The 20,178-nt window shown below is 38.3% G+C and overlaps 2 protein-coding genes across 3 annotated transcripts in view; one reads left to right on the top strand and one right to left on the bottom strand.

The window, feature by feature from the left end:
- The window catches only part of Slc9a6 (solute carrier family 9 member A6), a 75,354-nt gene that overhangs the window by 51,403 nt on the left and 3,773 nt on the right, over positions 1 to 20,178 (bottom strand). For both annotated transcript variants that reach the window (XM_045140452.1, XM_004653993.2), the window contains 4 exons: positions 8,887 to 9,086; positions 4,338 to 4,415; positions 3,971 to 4,047; positions 2,848 to 2,960 (listed from right to left, as the gene is read on the bottom strand). In XM_045140452.1, coding sequence (XP_044996387.1) covers positions 2,848 to 2,960; positions 3,971 to 4,047; positions 4,338 to 4,415; positions 8,887 to 9,086 — 468 coding nt within the window. The remainder of the gene's footprint in view (positions 1 to 2,847; positions 2,961 to 3,970; positions 4,048 to 4,337; positions 4,416 to 8,886; positions 9,087 to 20,178) is intronic.
- On the top strand, positions 17,383 to 19,281 carry LOC123456645 (ORM1-like protein 1). The gene is made up of 2 exons (XM_045140453.1): positions 17,383 to 17,672; positions 19,047 to 19,281. The coding sequence occupies exons 1-2, from the start codon at positions 17,383 to 17,385 to the stop codon at positions 19,201 to 19,203; spliced, it is 447 nt and encodes a 148-aa protein (XP_044996388.1). The 3' UTR covers positions 19,204 to 19,281.

The following is a 20,178-nucleotide window of genomic DNA, read 5'->3' as shown; positions in this document are numbered from 1 at the left end:
AAAAAACTCATACTGAACAAGAAGATCTGGAGTCCTGGGCTACAAAGGAGGATTCAATTTTGCAGCTATTGTTTTTAAGTCTTTAACCACCATTTCAACAAATACATACATAAATGTTGATATAAGAAATAAGGGCCAGGCATGGTGGTGAACACCTTTAATCCCAGCAGTTGGGAGACAGAGGTGGGAGGATCGTTATTTCCAAAAGTTCAGTCTAGGGACTAAAGGCATCATTTAGTGACTAAGCACTTGCCTAGCAGGAGCAAATCCCTAAGCTCTATTCTCAGTATCAAACAAATTAAAAAATAAATAAATAAACTCATCCTGACCTATTTTCCCCCATTCGTTTTCAACTTTTTTCTTTGTTGGTATGCACATGTCTGTTGGTATGTGTGCAGAAGCTAGAAGATACTGGGTGTTCTTTGCTATTGCTCTTCTACTTTACTTCCTTGAAATGGAGTTTCTCACTGAACCTGGAGTTTGATGTTTTTTGGTAAGATTGGCTGATCAGTGAGCTCTGGCAATCCTCCTGTCTCTATTCCTCCTCAAGGCTGGCATTACAGGCATGCATGGCCATGCTTGGCTTTTTATATGTACTGGGGATCAAACTCAGGTCCTTATGCTTGTACAGCAATCACTCTTACCCACTGAGCCATCTCCCTAGTCCCTATTCTTTTTTTAAATATATTTTATTTATTTATTTGAGAGAGAAAAAGGGAGACAGAGAGAGAGAAAATGAGCATGCCAAGGCCTCCAGTCACTGAAAATGAACTCCAGATGCAAGTGCCTCCTTGTGCATCTGGCTTAAGTGGGTCCTGGAGAATCGAACCTGGGTCCTTTGGCTTTGCAGGCAAATGCCTTAACCACTAAGCCATCCCTCCAGGCCACTATCCATTTTTATTATTATTTATTAATTGTACAAAATAATGGATTTCATTATGATATTTTAATACAGGAAAATAATGTTTATTGATCATATTCAAACCCCATTACCCTCCTTTGACCCCCGTCAGTCAGGCCCCTCACTCTTCTTAAATACAGTCCCCCTTCTACCTTCATGTTTTATTTTTATTTTGGAGGGGTTCTTTTTAAATTTAGGCTCTTCATATAAGAAAAAAAAAAACCACCTGTGACATTTGTTTCCCTCAGTCTATTTTATTGTGCTTAACATGATGATTTCCAGTTCTACTCATTTTTCTGCCAATGACATAAATGCATTTTATGGCTGAATAAAATTCCATTGTGCATATATGTCACATTTCATTTATCCATTTTTCTGCAGTTGGACCCAGGGTGATCCCATAACTTGGCTACTATGAATTGTGTCACAATAAACATGGGTATACAAGTATCTTTTAGATCCCTTAAGGTAAAGACCCAGAAGTGGTAGAGCTTGGATATGGTATTTATAATTTTTGGATTTTGAGACCCTACAAAGGAGTTTTCATAGTGGCTGAACTAGTTTGTATTCCTACCAGCAGTGTATAAGAGTTCCCTTTTATTGAGACAGGGTCTTACTATATAGCCTAAGCTGGCCCAGAACTCACCAAATAGCCCACATTGGCCTCAAACTCACAGCAATCCTCCTGCCTCAACCTCCCATGTGCTAGGATAACATGAGCCATCACTTACAGAAAGGGTTCCTCTAACCCCAACCCCACATCCTCACTTGTTTTCTTGATGACACTATTTTGACTGAGATGAAATCTCAATGTAATTTTGATTTGCATTTCCTAATGACTAAAGATGTTGAGTATCAATTTAAACACTATTGTTTTTTGCTGAGCATGGTGGCCCAAACATGAAATCCTAATAGTTGGAAGTAATTTGAGGACAGCCTGGGCTACAAAATGAGTTACAGACCAGACTAGGCTAGAGTGAGACCCTGTAAAAAAAACAAACAAAAAAAAAAATCAAGGGCTGGAGGATCACTTAGTGGTTAGGCATTTGCCTGCAAAGCCAAAGGACCCAGGTTCAATTTCCCAGTACCCACAGTAGCCAGATGCACAAGGGGGTGCACGTATCTGGAGTTTGTTTGCAGTGGCTAGAAGCCCTGTTGTACCCATTCTCTTTCTCTCTCTCCCTTCCTCCCTTCTTCCCTCCCTCCCTCTTTCTCTGTCAAATAAATAAATAAATATAAAATATTTTTTAAAAACCAACTATTTTTCTTACTAATACATGCAGATAGCTGAATATAAACATATTTTCAGAGAACTTATTTTCTAGAAACTTAAAAGTATATAATCATTGCCAATTTTAACCAATCTAGTTTATCTTTGGTTACATGCAATCAGTAGAGATAAAGACCAATCTAAAATTTCTGAAGAAAATATGCTATAGCCTTCATCAAGACAGCATCAATTTATAGACTATTGAGATGCAAATATAATAAACAAATAAAAGAAAAAAATGTGTGATTAAACCAAAAGAAATAATGATTTTTTTTCATCCATGTATAGGGATAGGGATGGTTAGAAGGTTCAGTATTCAAGTAACACTTGTTTGCAAAGCCTGCCAGCCTGGGTTTAATTCCCCATTACCACATAAAGCTAGATATACAAAGAAGTACATGTGTCTACAGAGTCTGTAGCAGTGAAGCCCTGGTGTACCCTTTCCTTTTCCTTTCCTTTCCCTTCCTTTTCTCTTTCTTCCTTCCTTCCATCCTCCCTCCCTTCCTTCCTTTCTTTCTTCTCTCTAATAAATAAATAAAAATATTTTTTAAAAAGACAGTATAGTACTAGGAAATTACCTAACCATGGATTCTACACGTGAAATAAATGCTCACATGTGCACTAACTGGAAAATTCTGTACCTGAACAATTTCAGCTCCAGTCATGTAAAACATACCTGGGTCTGTTGCTGATACAATGGCACCAAACAGCAAGCAATCTGTAAAGTAAAAATCTCCCGCAAGCTGTCCAGTTACTTTCATCAGTGTTACACAGCCATACATTATGGACCTGTTCAATAAACAAAGCCCCACTTTAGAGAAAATACCAACTATTAAGAAGTTAAAATAGGGTTGGGGAAATGGCTTAGAGGTTAAGGTGTCTGCCTGAGAAGCCTAAGGACCCTTGTTTGATTTCCACGTAAGCCAGATGCCCAAGGGGGCGCATGCGTCTGGAGTTTGTTTGCAGTGGCTAGAGACCCTGGTGGGCCCATTCTCTCTTTCTCTCCATGTGCTTGTCCTCGATCTCAAACAAACAAATAAAATATATATTTTAAAAAGAAGTTAAGATACAGTAAAAAAAAAAAAAAAAAAAAAAAAAAAAAACAGCCAGGAGTGGTGGTGGTACTCCTTTAATCCCAACACTTGGGAGAGGCAGAGGCAGGGGTAACTATGAGTTTGAGGCTGGCCTGGTACTAGAGAGTGAGTACCAGGTCAGCCTTGGTTAGAGTGAGATCCACTAGAGTGAGACACTACTTCTAAATAAACAAAATACTAGAGTAAAAATAAAAAGATACACAGTATTTAAGAAATAAAAGTCAGATTTTCCTGGCCAAAAAAAAAAAAAAAGAAGAAGGATTAACTACAGCATTTGTGATTAATTACAAATTCAATTAAATGGCATTTTAAATATGGCTAATACCTGGGCCTGAAAGAAGATTCAAACTTGGGCTGGAGAGATGGCTTAGTGATTAAGGCACATGCCTACAAAGCCCACAGACTCAGATTCGATTCTCCAGGACCCATGTAAGCTAGATGCCCAAGGGGCACATGCATCTGGAGTTTGTTTGCAGTGGCTGGAGGCCCTGGCACACCCATTCTCTCTTGCTCTCTCTGCATATTTCTCTCTTTCTCTCAGATAAGTAAATAAATATTTTAAAAAAGGAGATTCAAACTTATTACTTATGTGAGCATATTATACTGCAAAAATCCTTAGATACATTCAGGAATACAATACCATATAAATCAAAATAAATTATTTAAGAGTTATAATTTAAGGGTTAAAAAGTATCAAGTACTTACCCAATAACAAAACAAGAAATTGCTGTTCCAAGAAAAGCATATGCCAAGATGGACCCAAGGTTCCGAAAGAAATGTCTCTGACAAAACACAAAAAGTTATGTTGTGCTAAAATGTGTACCAAATATTTGACAAAGAAAATATTTTCTATTATAGTCTGTTATACTAATATGAAATGCATTATTCACTAGAAGAAATCAGTAAAAGAAAGCATTCTTATACAGGCATAAATTTCAGATCTACAAAGGACAAGAAGAGGGAAAGGGAGGGGAACTTGGAACTAATGGCCTGTTTCTGGAGGATCAAATAATATAAAGCCTATAGAAAAATTTAAGGCAGTTAAAAGGATGTAAGATGCAAATATACTTACCCTTTTCAAACTATAACCTGCATAAAATATGATAGGAGGAAGTAATATGTTGAAAAATACTTCTGGATCAAAAGTAACCTGTTAAAAATAAAGTGTTCTTTTAGATGAATTGTCTTAGAATACTTCATATTACATTATCAAATCATCACAACTAAAAAAAAGATTAAAATGGTCAATAACAGTTAAATTGCATTTCTCAGATGGATAAGGATGTTTAACACGTTGTGGTGGTTTGAATAGAATAGATGCCCCCCCCAATATATTCAGTTGTTTATCTGTTTGTAGTTTGCATCTGCAGCCACCTGGCTGGAGGCAGTATCACTGGGTGGATCTTAAGGTGTGGTGGTGGGTTTCAGATTTCAATCTAAAGATATGCAAAGTGTGCCTAGCTGGAGTTCCTGAAGTGTGCTGTGCTGGGTGCCTTTTGGCTCTTGCTTCTCCCTCTCTGCTTGGGCCTGTGAAGGCAGGCCAGCTTCTTCTGTCATTATGAAACTTCCCCTGGATCTGTAAGCTTCAATAAATATCCCTTCCTCCATAACTATGCCTGGTCTGGAAGTTCATCTCAGCAAAACTGTATCTGTCTGCTACACACATTTTCCAACTTATTGCATTTGTATTTCTTCTTTTGAGAAATGTCTATTCGGTTGATTAGCCCATTTATTCAATAAATAATTTCTCTGTAGTTTTATTTTGCAGTTCTTTAAATATTCTACATAATAACCCCTGTCTGATGTACAGCTGGCAAAGAGTATTTCTCATTCTATAAGTACCCTTCACTCCACATATATGTGTATGGATACATACACAGATACACATACATATGTGTGCACACAAGGCATGATGACAGGATATAAGAGTAGAAAGGAAACCAAGAGGAGAAGAAGAAATTTTAAGAAAGGGAAGAAGGGAAGTAAAGAGAGGATAATGGAATATATGTGACAGAAGGGAGAAAATGGCAGCTGGAGAGATGGATTAGCAGTTAAGGAACTTGCCTGCAAAGCCAAAGGACCCAGGTTCAATTCCTCAGGATACAAATAAGCCAAATACACAAGGTGGTGCATGTGTCTGGAGTTCATTTGCAGTGGCTTGAGGCCCTGGCACACCTATTCTCTCTCTCCCTCACTCTGCCTCTTTCTCTCAAATAAATAAATAAAATAAACATTTTTGTTTAAAAAAGAAGGGACAAAGGTGGATGACAGTGGTAGATGAGGACAAATTGGAATAAAATATTATGTATATAAAGTATAATGGCACATATATATGAAAATGTCACAGTGTAATCCATTACTTTATATGTTAGCTTAAAATTAAAAGTGGGGGGCTGGAGGGGTGGCTTAGTGGTTAAGCGCTTGCCTGTGAAGCTTAAAGACCCTGGTTTAAGGCTCGATTCCCCAGGACCCACATTAGCCAGATGTACAAGGGGACACATGTGTCTGGAGTTCATTTGTAGTGGCTGGTAGTCCTGGAGTACCCATTCTCTCTCTCTCTCTCTCTCTCTCTCTCTCTCTCTCTCTCTCTCTCTCTCTCTGCCTCTTTCTCTCTGTCGCTCTCAAATTAATTAATTAATTAATTAAACAAAAATAAATTAAAAGTGGGCTGGAGGGATGGTTAGCAGTTAAGGTATTTGCCTGCAAGGCCATTGGACCCATGTTCGATTTCCAAGGACCCAAGATGCACAAGGTGGCACATGTGTCTGGAGTTCATTTGCAGTGGTTGGAGGCCCTGGCATACCTATTCTCTCCCTCTTTCTCTGTTAAATAAATGAAAAATATTTTTAAATTTAATAAAAGTATTTCATGTATTGAAGACTAATACTTCTATGCTTTAAGCACATAATAAGTTATTGTGTGTTATTTTTCTTTTGAAATAGTTTTTATTTTTCTTTATTTGAGAGACAGTGAGAGAAACAGGCAGATAGCGAGAGAAGAGGCATGCTAGAGCCTTCAGCCACTGCAAATGAACTCCAGACGCATGCACCACCATGTGCATATGGCTTATGTGGGTACTGGGGAATTGAACATAGGTCCTTAGGTTTTGCAGGCAAGCACTTTAACTACTAACCCAGTTTCAATTACCCAGGACCCACGTGAGCCAGATGCACAAGGAGGGTGGTGCATGCATCTGGATTTCATTTGTAGTGGCTAGATACCCTGGTACTCCCATTCTCTTTCTCTCTCTCTCTCTCTCTCTTTCTCCCTTCTTCCCTCCCTCTATCTCAAATAAATATTTTTTTTAAGTATTTGCTCCCCTAGCATTAGGCTATGAGTTCAATCCTCAGAACCCATATAAAAAAATGGGCATGGTTGTGCATGCCATTCACCCCATTGATGAGGAAAGCAAAGACAGAATTGCTGTGGCTCAATGGCAAACCAGGATGATCAGGAAGAAAAAGCCACTCCAAATTTAATGAGAGATTCCATCTCAAGGAAATGGAAGTTGAAGTGTTGCACCCAAACTTCTCTTCTGGCTTCTGTATGCATGCACAGAAAGTACACACATATGTGCATTCACATGCTTATGCATGTACACACACATATAAAACTAATACATATATTAGCCATTGTATTATTTCTCAACAACACAAGGAAACAATGGTTGATGGAAAACTCAGTTCCTGAATATCTTTGGTATATATACTAAGACTGCTAAAATATTTCATTAAAATTCTTAGGGTGCTAGGGATGGCGGTATACACCTTTAATCCCAGCACTTTGAGAGGCCAATGTAGTAGGATCACTGTGAGTTCAAGGCCAGCCTGAGATTACATAGTGAATTCCAGGTCAGATGGGGCTGTAATAAGATTCTACCTCAAAAAAAAAAAAAAAAATCTTAGGGCTAGGCAGATAGCTAAGTAGGTAAAGTGCTTCTCTAGCAATATAAGGACATGAGTTTGAGCCCCAGAATCCAAATAAAATACATAGTAGCATGTGCCTATAATCCCCACACTGGGAGCCAGAGACAGATGGAGTCACTCCAAGAATAACTGATGCTCATATGAAGGACCCAGAAATTTTGCCAGATTATGAATGAAAGAAATGCTAAATGTCACTCAGCATAGGTCACAATCCAGGCAAAAAAGTATTCAAAGAAATATTCATGAAACATTTTAGGACAAAATACATAAGCCCAATTTGTTAAAGAACTCTCTCAAATAGTTAGAACCATCTGTAAATTGAAAGAAATGCTGATAAATTTGGACGGGTAGGTTGTTTGTTTCATTTTGGTTTTTTCAAGGTAGGGTCTCAGTCAAGCCCAGGCTGGCCTGAATTCACTATGCAGTCTCAGGCTGCCTTCATGACTATCCTACTATATCTGCTTTACAAATGCTGGGATCAAAGGAATGTGCCACCATGCCCAACTTACACATTCTGATTATCTCAATCCTAATCATGATTTCTTACAAGATTGTAAACATGGAGTAAAACACAGTTACAGCACTTAGCCTTGATTAGAAAAAAGACCTAGAGACATGCCCATTTTCTTACAACATTCCATTTATGAACACATTTAATCCATTTTAAAGATGAATTTTTTAAATATTAAAAAGTGGGCTAGTCTTTCTCTCTCTCTCTCTCTCTATATATATATATATATACACACACATACGTACATATATATATATGACATATACATACATACATACATACATACATACGTTAAGGCTGCAGAGATGGCTTAGCAGTTAAGGCACTTGCCTTCAAAGCCTATGGACCCAGGTTCAACTCCCCAGAACCCACATAAGACAGATGCACAAGGTGACACATGCACACAAGGTGGCACACGCATCTGGGGTTCTATTGCAGTGGCTAGAGGCCCTAGCACACCAATTCTCTCCCTGTTTCACTCTCATAAAAAATTTAATTTTTTTTAAAAGTAGGCTAGGGTGATAGTTGAGTTGGGAAAATGCTTGTGTTACAAGCATGAAGTTCTGAGTTTGAGCCCGAGTACCCATGTGAAATGTCAGACATGGTATGAGCACCTATAATCTAAGTGCTGAGGAGGCAAAGATAGGTGGACCAGTCCAGAGACCTTGCTTCAAACAGAGGTAGCTAGATGGCTTTCCTACAGCTAGCACCGAAGATGTCCTCACATACACACATACCACACAAAGAAAAGTCCGAGCTAAGTATGGAATGGTAAGCTGTGTATGATTGTGCATGCCTGTAATACTACACAGGAAGCAGGGGCAGAGGCAGAAAATGAGCCTTAAGTTTGAGACTATCCAAGCCAGGTATGGTGGCACACACTTTTAGTCCCAGCACTCAGGAGGCAGAGGTAGGAAGATCACCATGATTTCGAGGCCACCCCAAAACTACATAGTGAATTCTAGGTCATCCTGAGCTAGAGTGAGACCTTACCTCGAAAAACCCAAAGGGAAAAAAACAAAAGATTATGACTATCCTGGTGTACATAGTGAGATCCTGTCTCAAAAACCAAAAGAAAATGAACACATAAAAATTAATTGATTTTTCTTAAGAATTAGTTTGTTGCTATTAACATATTTTTTGTAAAGAGAAAAATCCAAAGAGTCCTTCAAATAAAAACTTACCTTTCTAAGCATTTCATTGTCTTGAACGTTATTGAGTTCATGTGAGCTAATCTCTCCTTTCAGAGTATATTCATAAAATTTTCCACTAACATTCACCAACAAGGTAGTTGGACTTGACTGCACTTCACAGCTCAGGGTCACATTATTTACGTCACTTGGAACATGAATGCCATAACGAAGTACAAGGCCTACCAAAAGACCTGGAAATGAATGAACATAAGGTTTTGTTGTTGTTAACAGGGAGAAACTGATCAATTTTTACCTATGTTTGTGCTCTGTAGTTCAGAACCACTTTTTAGACCAAATGCATTTACAGTTTAAAGTATCACATGTGCAAGAGCCGAATTTTCATGTAACCCAGTAAGACTAGAGGAAAAACCATTCCCTAGGGTAAGAGCACAGGTATCTGCATTTCTAGATCAACACATATTTAGGCGATACAGAAAATATCTTCAAATCATCTGTACAAAGACTATGTTCCAAGGTATACCATATTAGGTATGTGGTTTTGAGCTTGGCATTATGTTTCACATCTGTAATCTTAGAACTCAAGAGGCTAAAGCAGAACTGTGGACTCAAAGCCAACCTGGGCTACACAGTAAGATCCTAATTCAAAAGAAAGAAAAGAAGAAAGAGAGAGAGAGAGAGGGAGGGAGAGAGGGAGAGAGAGAGAGAGAGGGAGGAAGAAAGAAAGAAAGAAAGAAAGAAAGAAAGAAAGAAAGAAAGAAAGAAAGAAAGAAAGAAAGAAAGAAAGGTAGGTTAGATTCCTTTCTTTAGAGCTGGGGATGCAGTTCCATTGTTGACTGCTTGCCTAGTATGTGCCACTCCCCATGTTCAAGGCCTGGAACACACAAAAGAATACTTTATTTCTTGTTATTGTTGTTGTTTTTTTAACCTAAACCCATCAAGTGAGAAGACTTAAACACAGACAATACCTGTGTTTATTCCCAAAGCACCTAGGTGATCAAAATACATATGTTTAACAAAGTAGAAAATAAATACACTATATTAATTGACTGAATTCTGCCACTGCTAAAGAGTCAGATTTAAATTCTGAGATACCCACTTCAAAATCAATATGTGAAACAGAAGTGCTGATTCTGATACTATGAAATCATTACCTTCCTAGGTTTAACGTGAATCATCCTACTGATAATCCAAATATGCACAATGTAGCCAGGCATGGTGGCACATGCTTTTAATCCCAGCACTGGTGATGCAGAGGTAGGAGGAGTGCTGTGAGTTCAAGGACACCCTGAGATCATATAGTGAATTTCAGGTCAACCTGGGCTACAGCAAAACCCTACCTCAAAAAAAAAGCACAATCTTTAAGGTTCTATAAAACTATATTGACCAATAGCAATGCTTAATGATGGTTTATTGAGATGAAATTCAAATGTTAGAAAGTTTATCCTTTTATTCAATTCAGTGCTCCTTAGTATATTCACAAATTATTCATTTACAACTATGTAGCAATAACTACTATCTAATTCCAGAACAATTTCATTGCACCAACATTGTTAATACTCGCTTTATTAACCCCAAACTCCATCTTTTGTCAACAACTAATCTACCTTTAAATATTTATAGATTTTCCTATTTTGAACATGTCATATAAATGCATTCTTACAATGCACATCCTTTCTGTCTTCTTTCAATTTATGTCTTAACACTTGCCTATGTTGTAGCATGTGTCTAACTTCATTTTTATGGCCAAATAATATTTGATTATATGGATATATCTCAACTACAAAATTAACTGACTTCTGGAACTTTCCTTAATGTCAAAATGTGCTGTACTAACTTCATTTTATCTTCTTATAACCTTTTATTCTGACCATCCAGGCAATTCTTTTAAGATGTAACTTGAAAACTATGTTAGGTATATTCCCTGGGTTCAGAAATGCAAACAAAGCCATACTTCAGAGAGCTTTTGGTCCAGTTAGCAAAAACAGACTGAGTGAACAACCATAACACAATACATTCGTGTATTCAAGATATTCTAAGAACAGAAAGTTAATAGTGTGACTATAAGTAAATTGCAAGGATTTCTCTTCCGCCTCTCTCTTTCCCTACCAGCTACTGCTTTTACATCCACCTATTTCTGTTTCAATCCTTCCCACTCTGATCTGGCTTCTCCCACACTACTCCTAACCAAGTCTAAGGTATGAGAACATTAGTGAGGTATTTTCAGAGATATCTCCTAAGCAGGTTACAAAATAGAAGGGTCTATTTCAGGTAGGGGAATAGTAGTGCATGTGTGTGTATACATAAACATATGTAGGGAAGACACACACACACACACACACACACACACACACACAGTGTGGGGAGGAGAGAGACAGAGAGAGAAAGAAAACATAACCAATTCAGGGAATCACAAGTAGTTGGTAGTTTGGTATGGCTGTTGTATGAAGTGACAACAGTTGAGGTCTGGAAGATTTGTAGGAATTAAATCATTAAAAAAATCTGTGTGCATTGAGAAAAAGGAATTTGAACCTTATTCCCCAAAACAAAAAGAGGTCACATAAGGGTTCTAAGCATGGGCTTGACAGTAGATTCTATTTTTAAAGACTGGTCTAGACTAGAGAGCTCTAATGGCCATCTAGGCTACGACTGCAAACATCTCAGCAGTAAGAGCTTTGTTCCTAATGTAAGAGTAATTTTGGGAAGAGAGGAGTTTTAGAAAGATTTATGACTAAGTAGACTAGGTTAAGGGAGTGAGATGAAAGACTAAGAAGACCTGTAATAGACTTGGCAACCAGGAGAATAAGCTAGCCTGAGCAACAAAGTAGACAGAAGGACCAATAAGGAGTGGGAGCACAGGGAACATGGAGCCACAAGGGAAAGGACAACTTCAGTTTTGAAACTGCTGAGTTTTGTGTAACTGTGATAATGCACAATAAAGTACGTGGTGTCTAGAGCTCAGGAAGGAAGTATCAACTCCAGATATACAATTGGTAACCATAAGTTAGGTGCACATAAATCACCTGGAGCAAAAGCAAAGATAGGATATAGACTACAGATATGGCCTTGGGTTTGATGCATTAACAGCCAACGCTGAGAGGCTGGTAGCGGACAAGGAATTGTTGAATCAATCGGAGGAAGATGTCTAAGAGGTAGGAAGAAAGGAATGAGGAATAATGGCTAAGAATTCAGGAAGAAAGGAAATGTTCATTTCTGAAGGAAAAGAAATAATGAAAAAAATGATCTAATGCTATATAGTAAAGTCAAGTAAAGCAGGCATGATAAGTATCCACTGAGCTTGGTAACAGGAGGGCATGGGTTACCTTGATAAGGGCAGTTTCAGTGGATTAGTATGCAGAAAAGCCAGACTAGAGTGGGAAGGAATGAAGCAGAAACAGATGGATGTAAAAGCAGTAGCTAGTAGGAAAAGAAAGGAGGAAGAGATGAGAGATCCTTACAGTTAACTTGCAATCACGCATGTTTTCAAAGTAAGCTGCAATGATGAACACCTTAACAATACAGTTCAGATATAAAATGAAGTTCCACTTTTTAAAAACGCTCAGTGGTAGAGCATTTGCCTACCACTGGGTAGGCTGGATGTGATGGAGCATACCTGTAATCTTGGCAGTCAGATGTGTGTGGAGGCAGGAGAATCATGAGTTCCAGGACAACCTGACCTACATAACAAGAAAGATGGATGGAAGGGAGAGAAGGAGGGATTATTTCTCTTAAAAAACATAATAAACAAGTCATGCCTGAGAATAAGTTGTGCTTGATAGATCTGGAAGAGAAAAGGCTACAAACTCATAACGTTTCTCTGTTTAAGTAACACAAAAACAGTCCTTTTAAGTATCCCACAACTTGTAAGTGTCCCACAACTTGTAAGTATCCCACAAAAATTCCTATTAAGAGGTTCAGTAAAAGTTCTTCCCTTGTACATTTCATGTTAATATCATAGATTAACTAGTACAGATGCTAATAATAGCAGCACCAAATCTTTCTACATCCCCATACCTAGATATGTAAGGAACAGTACCCACTAGCTGCCCTGCATGCTTGAACCTATAGTGAAACATCAGTCTGTGCCCTGATGAGGGTTCAGCACTTCAGCAGAATGGAAATATACATCTTGAAAAATAAAACAACATGGAGAACAATTGATGTTTGAAACAATCAAGATCCTTTCATTGTGACATCTGAAAAGTTGGGATTTCTTTGAAAACAAGCTGACAGATAAAATAAGTGTAAGTTCTGTAGGAGGTCAAAACCTAATCAAACAATACTCAGTAAAGAGAAAGGACTCAAAAGAGTACTTTGTCAGGGAATAAAACAGAAACTTCTATCCTCCCACATACACAGGTACAAAATTTATTGGTATTATGAAATTTAAAATTATTGTTAACAGGCAACAAAACACAACCACAAAGAACTTTCTTTCATGAGACAGATAAGTCTACACCTGTGACACATCATGACCCTCTTGTGCTGGAAACCCTCCCAGTGATAATGAATTCAGTATTACCCAAGGCTCCACTATTGTTGGACTCATTTAATTGATGAAATATGGTTTTCTCATGTATTTTAGCATAGTCTTTCAGTGTATTACACCTGAACTTTTGATGGAAGGAAGGGCTGAAATGATTGCTTAGTGATTAAGGTACTTGCCTAGAAAGCCTAAGGACCTAGGATTGATTCCCCAGTACTTATGTAAGCCAGATGCACCGCGTGGTACAAGCATCTGGAGTATGTTTGCAGCAGCTGGAGGCCCTGGTGTGTCCATTCTCTCTCTATGTGCCTCTTTCTCTCTCTCTCTCAAATAAATAAATAATATCATTAAAAAGAAGGCTACTATAAGCTTAGTGGTAGAGCATTTGCTGAGTATGAGTGAGGTCCTAGGTTCAAAGCCTCAGTATTTCTCCATCTCTCCCCCAAAATCAAACATATCTCTCTCTCCCTCGTGTGTGTGTGTGTGTGTGTGTGTGTGTGTGTGTGTGTGTGTACGTGTACATGCAGGCACAGGTGGACAAAATGCCATTAGGTTGTTTGAAGAACAGATTCAGTATTAAAAGTTACTTCAAGAAAATCAAGGCTTTCATTAATATTTGTTATGATTTAGAATCTAAGAAAATGGGGCTTCAGGGACTAAGGAAATGGGCCTTAAAAATGGGGCTTTTAAACCAGATAGAATGGGTTTGAGTCCTAGCTAGATACTCATATGAATTCAGTAAATCATTTAACCTCTCTGAACTCCAATTTCCTCATCAGTAAAGTGGGAAAGATAATAGTGTCTGTCTCACAGGGTTATGAGGTTTAAATGAAATGAGACTTATATAGTACCTAATGCAATGCCAATATACTGTAAAGTTGCCAATATACTGTGAAGTTCAGTGAATATTATTGTCACTAGATCATAAGTTCTTTGTGGACAGAAGCAAGGCGTATGGCTCATACTTGTATTTCCCATCATACTCCATACATCATAAGCATTTAATGAATGATTACTGGTGGATTGGAATAAACCTAGGGCTTAACTGAGCAAGATTCCCTAACCTTAAGGCAAAGAAAATATTTCTTTCCTTTACCTTTTATTTTTTATACTATTTATAAGCATATTGTAGTAAGTGATCACTTTTTATTTTTTTAAATTTATTTTATTTTATTTATTTATTTGAGAGCGACAGACACAGAAAGACAGATACAGGGGGAGAGAGAGAGAATGGGCGCGCCAGGGCTTCCAGCCTCTGGAAACGAACTCCAGACGCGTGCGCCCCCTTGTGCATCTGGCTAACGTGGGACCTGGGGAACCGAGCCTCGAACCGGGGTCCTTCGGCTTCACAGGTAAGCGCTTAACCTCTAAGCCATCTCTCCAGCCCAGTGATCACTTTTTAAACTTAACTACCTCAACAACTTTTCACCTGTGTTCAGTGACATACTTTCAAGCTTCTTGAGAAAGCTAGCCCAATGAGTGCTTTGCAATTGTTTGTAACAAGAGCAATTAGTCTACGTTGCAATCTGGAAAGTGACCACATAAACAATTTAAGTTTGTGTTTTGTTTGACTGTTTTGAGACAGGGTGCTACTATGTATCACAGAATGGCCTGGAATCACTATGTAGCCCAAACTGGCCTCCAATTTGTGATCCTCCTGCCTCAGTTTCCTAAATTTAAGTATCACAGTTGTGGACTACTACACCCAGCTGTGGTATAAGATTTTCAACCTTGCTTCTTTAAAAGATAAAGGAGCAGCTGGATGTGGTGGCATAAACATGTAAGTGTGAGTACTTGGGAGGCAGAGACCGGAAGACTGCCACAAGCTCAAGGTGAGTCTGGGCCACATAACAGTACCAGGCCAGCCAGGGATACATATAAAACTCCATCTTGACAAATAAACAATTAGCTCAAGCCGGGCGTGGTGGCGCACGCCTTTAATCCCAGCACTCGGGAGGCAGAGGTAGGAGGATCGCCATGAGTTCGAGGCCACCCTGAGACTACAGAGTTAATTCCAGGTCAGCCTGGACCAGAGTGAGACCCTACCTTGAAAAACCAAAAAAAATAAAATAAAATAAACAATTAGCTCATTTTAAACATAGTTACATAGCTAAGCCGACATCACAATTGACCACCGCATGCTCAATCTTAGATGGGTATTTTTTTTCACCTGAAAATAAGCTTTGTAAAATAACATATGAATAGCTTTGATGGCACAAGAACAATAAGAAGGATGAATGTCACAAATTAATATGAGACAATTTCAATTTTCATGATATTGAAAATACTTTCCCCTGGGCTGGAAAGATGGCTTAGTGGTTAAGGTGCTTGCCTGGAAAACCAAAGGACCTAGGTTCAATTCCCCAGGGCCCACATAAGCCAGATGCACAAGGTGGCACATGTATCTGGAGTTTGTTTGCAGCACACTAACATCCGTTCATTCTCTCTCTCTCTTTCTTTCTCTGAGTCAAATAAAAATAAAATATATTAAAAAAAAATTTAAAGCTGGGTGTGGTGGCACAGGCCTTTAATCCCAGCACTTGGGAGGCAGAGGAAGGAGGACCACTGTAAGTTCAAGGCCACCCTGAGATGACATAGTAACTTTAATTTAATTTAATTTAAAAAATTTAAAAAAAGAAAAGACTTTGACCCAATCCCATCTAATCCGGAACGGGATTTAGGAGTTAGGAGACTGTTTAGTCCATATAGTTCATTGCTCATGAGAAAATGGGACATTAAGGGCTAGAGGAATGGCTTGACAGTCAAGGCGTTTGCCTGCAAAGCCAAAGGACCCAGGTTCAATTCCCCAGGGCCCACATAAGCCAGATGCACAAGGGGCGCATGCATCTGGAATGCATTTGCAGTGGGTGGAGGCTCTGGCACACCCATTTTCTCTCTCTGTCCCCCTCCTTTTCTGTCAAATAGATAAATAAATAAAATATTTTTAAAATATAAAAAGAATGCCAAACTTATCCAGATTTGACTTCCAAATTAACACCCTTGTACTTTATATTTTGCAAGAGATGTCCTTGGTTTTCCTCACAGAATATTATCATGAAGGTACTCTTATTACATTTTATATTAGAAATTTTAGGAAACATCATCAGCAATCCAACCTTCCACATCTATCCATGAGTAAAAGAAAATTCATGATATCATCTGGGAAAGAATAAATATTTTCAAGACAATTAAAAATCCGTATTTGGGGGCTAGAGAGATGGCTCATCAGTTAAGGTGCTTTCCTAGAAAGCCTAACAACCTGGATTCAATTCCCCAGTACTCACATAAAGCCAGAAGCACCAAGTGATGCATGCATCTGGAGTTCATTTGCAGTGGCTAGAAGCTCTGGTGTGCCCATTCTCACTCTCTCTCCCCCGCCCACTTGGAAATATATATATATAATTTTAAGTCCATACTTGATTTTTTAAAAAAATACTATGCTTTTGGGGCATGGTGATACACACCTTTAATCCCAGCACTCAGGAGACAGATGTAGAAGGATTGCTGTGAGTTTGAGGCCAGCCTGAGGCTACATAGTGAATTCCAGGTCAGCCTGGGTACAGTGAGGTCCTACCTAAAAAAGAAAGAAAGAAAGAAGGAAGGGAGGGATGGAGGGAGGGAGGGAGGGAGGGAGGGAGGGAGGGAGAGAGGGAGGGAGGAAGGAAGGAAGGAAAGAAAGAAGGAAAGAAAGAAAGAAAAGCTGGGTATGGTGGCTCACACCTTTAATCCCAGCACTTGGGAGGCAGAGGTAGGAGGATCACTATGAGTTCAAGGCTACCCTGAGACTACAGAGTGAATTCCAGGTCATCCTGGGCTAGAGTGAGACCCTACCTCAAAAAAAAAAAAAAAGAAAGAAAAGAAAAGAAAAGAAAAAGAGAAAAAGGGGGGAGGACAAAAAAAAAGACTATGTTTGCCTCTTACCTTACAAGACTAAGAAATAGGGAAGCAGCACTGTGCTCCCCCTGCGAATGTTCAGGTCTTGAGGCAACAACTCTGAGGTCACCTCTAGGCTGATCCTGTGAAGTGCAGGCCATTGTGCAAACATGAATATTGGAGTTGCCCACAGTGAAGTGAATCCAAATACCCGTGTGATGAATAGCCAGGGTATGTGGCGGACATATGCATTGGGAGTTGGCTTGCTTTATATTGTCTTACTCATAATTCCCTTCTTCAGTGCTCCTGTTTGGACCTTAACAAAAATAATACATAATTTGGGCCCATATGTATTTTTGCATGCACTGAAAGGAACACCTTTTGAAGCTCCTGACCAAGGGAAAGGAAGGCTCCTAACACACTGGAAACAACTAGACTATGGAGTACAGTTTACATCATCATAATTTTTTAAATAATTTCTCCAATAATTCTAGTATAGGATAAACCTGTAATGGCAATGGCAGATCATAGGGGCTTACTAAATGCAAGTGACGATCCTGTTTTTTCAGTGGAGGAAGTATAAAAACAGCTTCGGGCTGGAGAGATGGCTTAGCAGTTAAGTGCTTGCCTGTGAAGCCTAAGGACCCCGGGTCGAGGCTCCATTCCCCAGCACCCACGTTAGCCAGATGCACAAGGGGGCGCAGGCATCTGAGTTCGTTTGCAGTGGCTAGAGGCCCTGGCATGCCATTCTCTCTCTCCCTCTCTCTCTCTCTCTCTGCCTCTTCTCTCACTGTTGCTCTCAAATAAATAAAATTTAAAAAAAAAACAGCTTCAAGTATATGAAAGTAAAAAGAAAGGATTTACAGCAAATATTAAAGAATATGGTTTTCCTCTCAAGAAAGAATTTTTGGCCATTTATAAAATAGGTGGAAGATTATAGAATTTCTCAATCCATTAGACAGTTCTGAAAATTATGTATACAGTCTTCTAGCTGATGTTTTTGTCTGTGGAGGCAGCTGTTTTTTTTTTTTTTTTTCCTAACCATGTTATGTTAAAAAAAGTCTCCCATTATGGGAAACAAATTATAGTAGTTAAAGTTAAAACCATTAGCATATGTCCCTGTGTACTATAAAGGTAACTAGACAGATATCTATATGAATTTTTTTTCATTTTATCTATGTTAAGGCAGTCCTTTAGTCATCAGGTAATCTACCTGCATTCTGATGTGTCATTGGTTAAAACTCAACATTCTAGACTTGATTTATGGTTGTAAAATAAGTTTATATTTGCTAAGATACATTCTCAGATGTTGACTGTCTAAATGGATGTCTGTTCGGTTATAGCAAAAACAGCTGGAATTTTACAACTGTGTCTCTTCAAGTTTCCAGTTTGACTAGTTATAGACCTGCTCAACTATAGTATGGAGATGATAATACCAGAAGGGCAACCAAATCTTCATTTCTTTCAAAGATACTGAATTGTACTAATGTACCCTATCTTACAAAGCCTTGATAGTTCTTAACCTTGTGGTGTGTCACAAAACCCATTGATATGAGATACACATTGATTCACATCTCTTCAGCAACACAAAATACAAAACCACCTGAAATCTCATTGAGAATTTGACACCTACTTTGAAAGTCTCCATTTTGAAGGAATAAGTAATAGCACACTCTTAATGCAGAAAGGCAAAATGTGCATCTCAGATTTTTTAAGCAAAAATCAAATGAAATATTTTATGCTAAAAACTGATTTTACTTCTGGGCAGTTACTTAGTGGCCTCTTTTCTACTTTAAAAAAGGTAAGTAATTTTATTTTATGATGCTGTATGTACTCTTAACTTTTATCTCTACAGATACTTTCTGACAAGTTTCTATACGAAGTATGATTCAACTCACTTCATCCTAAACACGGTTTCTCTCCTGAGGGTACTTATTCCAAAGATACCACACCTACATGGTATTCGGACCTTTGGAATTAATAAGTATTGAAATGTTATACAATTAAACAAAATTGTTAAAACTACTGAGTTTCTTGTAAGGAAGGAGGAGTTAGTAAATCACACTGTTGCTGTGATAGTGTGAAATGAAAGGTATGTACATTGGAGGGCCAATTGCTGCTTCCTTATATGGTGTCTTGAAATGCAGAATTCTACTAAAAGATGCCTCTGTTTAATGCATCTGGTATATTTCTGAGAAAGGTTTTTTAGGCAGGTTGGGCAGGTCCATTATAAGTTAATGACAGCACAGTGAAGGTACAGTGTATAAGTCCAAGGAAATAACATATTTATAAGAAACTAGGACCAGCTATAGTGAATGGGCATTATGTTAGGAAAAGAAAATTTCCAATCATTCACTCATAGTTTAAGCAGGCTTACATACAAACCCAAATCATGTCCACAGTTTTTATTCCCATACATATTCCTCTCAGTTTATATGAAGACATATATCCTCTGGCTTTATACAAGCTAATTTTTTCCCTTATATATGTGCTTTTTTTGGTTTTGCTGGCTTGGCATTGTATGTTAATAAATGAGGTCATTTTTGTATTAATTACATTAGAGTTCATGAAGGCCCACCTTCATGATTGACTGGGGATAGAACATAACCAGGTATCTTAGAGTCAGTCTCTGAGTCAACATTCTGATTTTGGAACAAAGTGGGTTTGACTGCTTTTCCAAAAACAAAACTGCTAAACCAATAAGATAACAATTTATTTCAGGTAGTTCAAGTATAGGCAGCAAAAAGGAATCTGTTTATTTGGTTGTGCAACTTAGTAAAGTCTATCATTCTTTAGAAAAATACACAATCAAAAACCTGTAGTTTAGCAGAAACTGCTTCTCCAGCGGTAGTAAACGGGTCCTTTTTAGCAGGTATGAAGTAAGAGATAACATTGTCTTTTTTAGTCTTCCTACTTTAAACCTCATCAGTTTGTCCATTAATGTTTCCTTTAAATATGTGGGTTTT

The sequence above is a fragment of the Jaculus jaculus genome, chromosome X (assembly GCF_020740685.1).
Source record: "Jaculus jaculus isolate mJacJac1 chromosome X, mJacJac1.mat.Y.cur, whole genome shotgun sequence".
Classification (NCBI taxonomy): domain Eukaryota; kingdom Metazoa; phylum Chordata; class Mammalia; order Rodentia; family Dipodidae; genus Jaculus; species Jaculus jaculus.
Note: the sequence above shows the minus strand (reverse complement) of the source record. Positions and strands in the feature narration are given on the sequence as shown.

Excerpts from the sequence above, each read along its gene's own strand:
- LOC123456645 (XM_045140453.1), top strand. The coding sequence starts at position 17,383 with ATGAATATTGGAGTTGCCCACAGTGAAGTGAATCCAAATACCCGTGTG. Across the intron at positions 17,673-19,046 it reads GGAGTACAGTTTACATCATC|TCTTAACTTTTATCTCTACA; the intron begins ATAATTTTTTAA and ends TGCTGTATGTAC.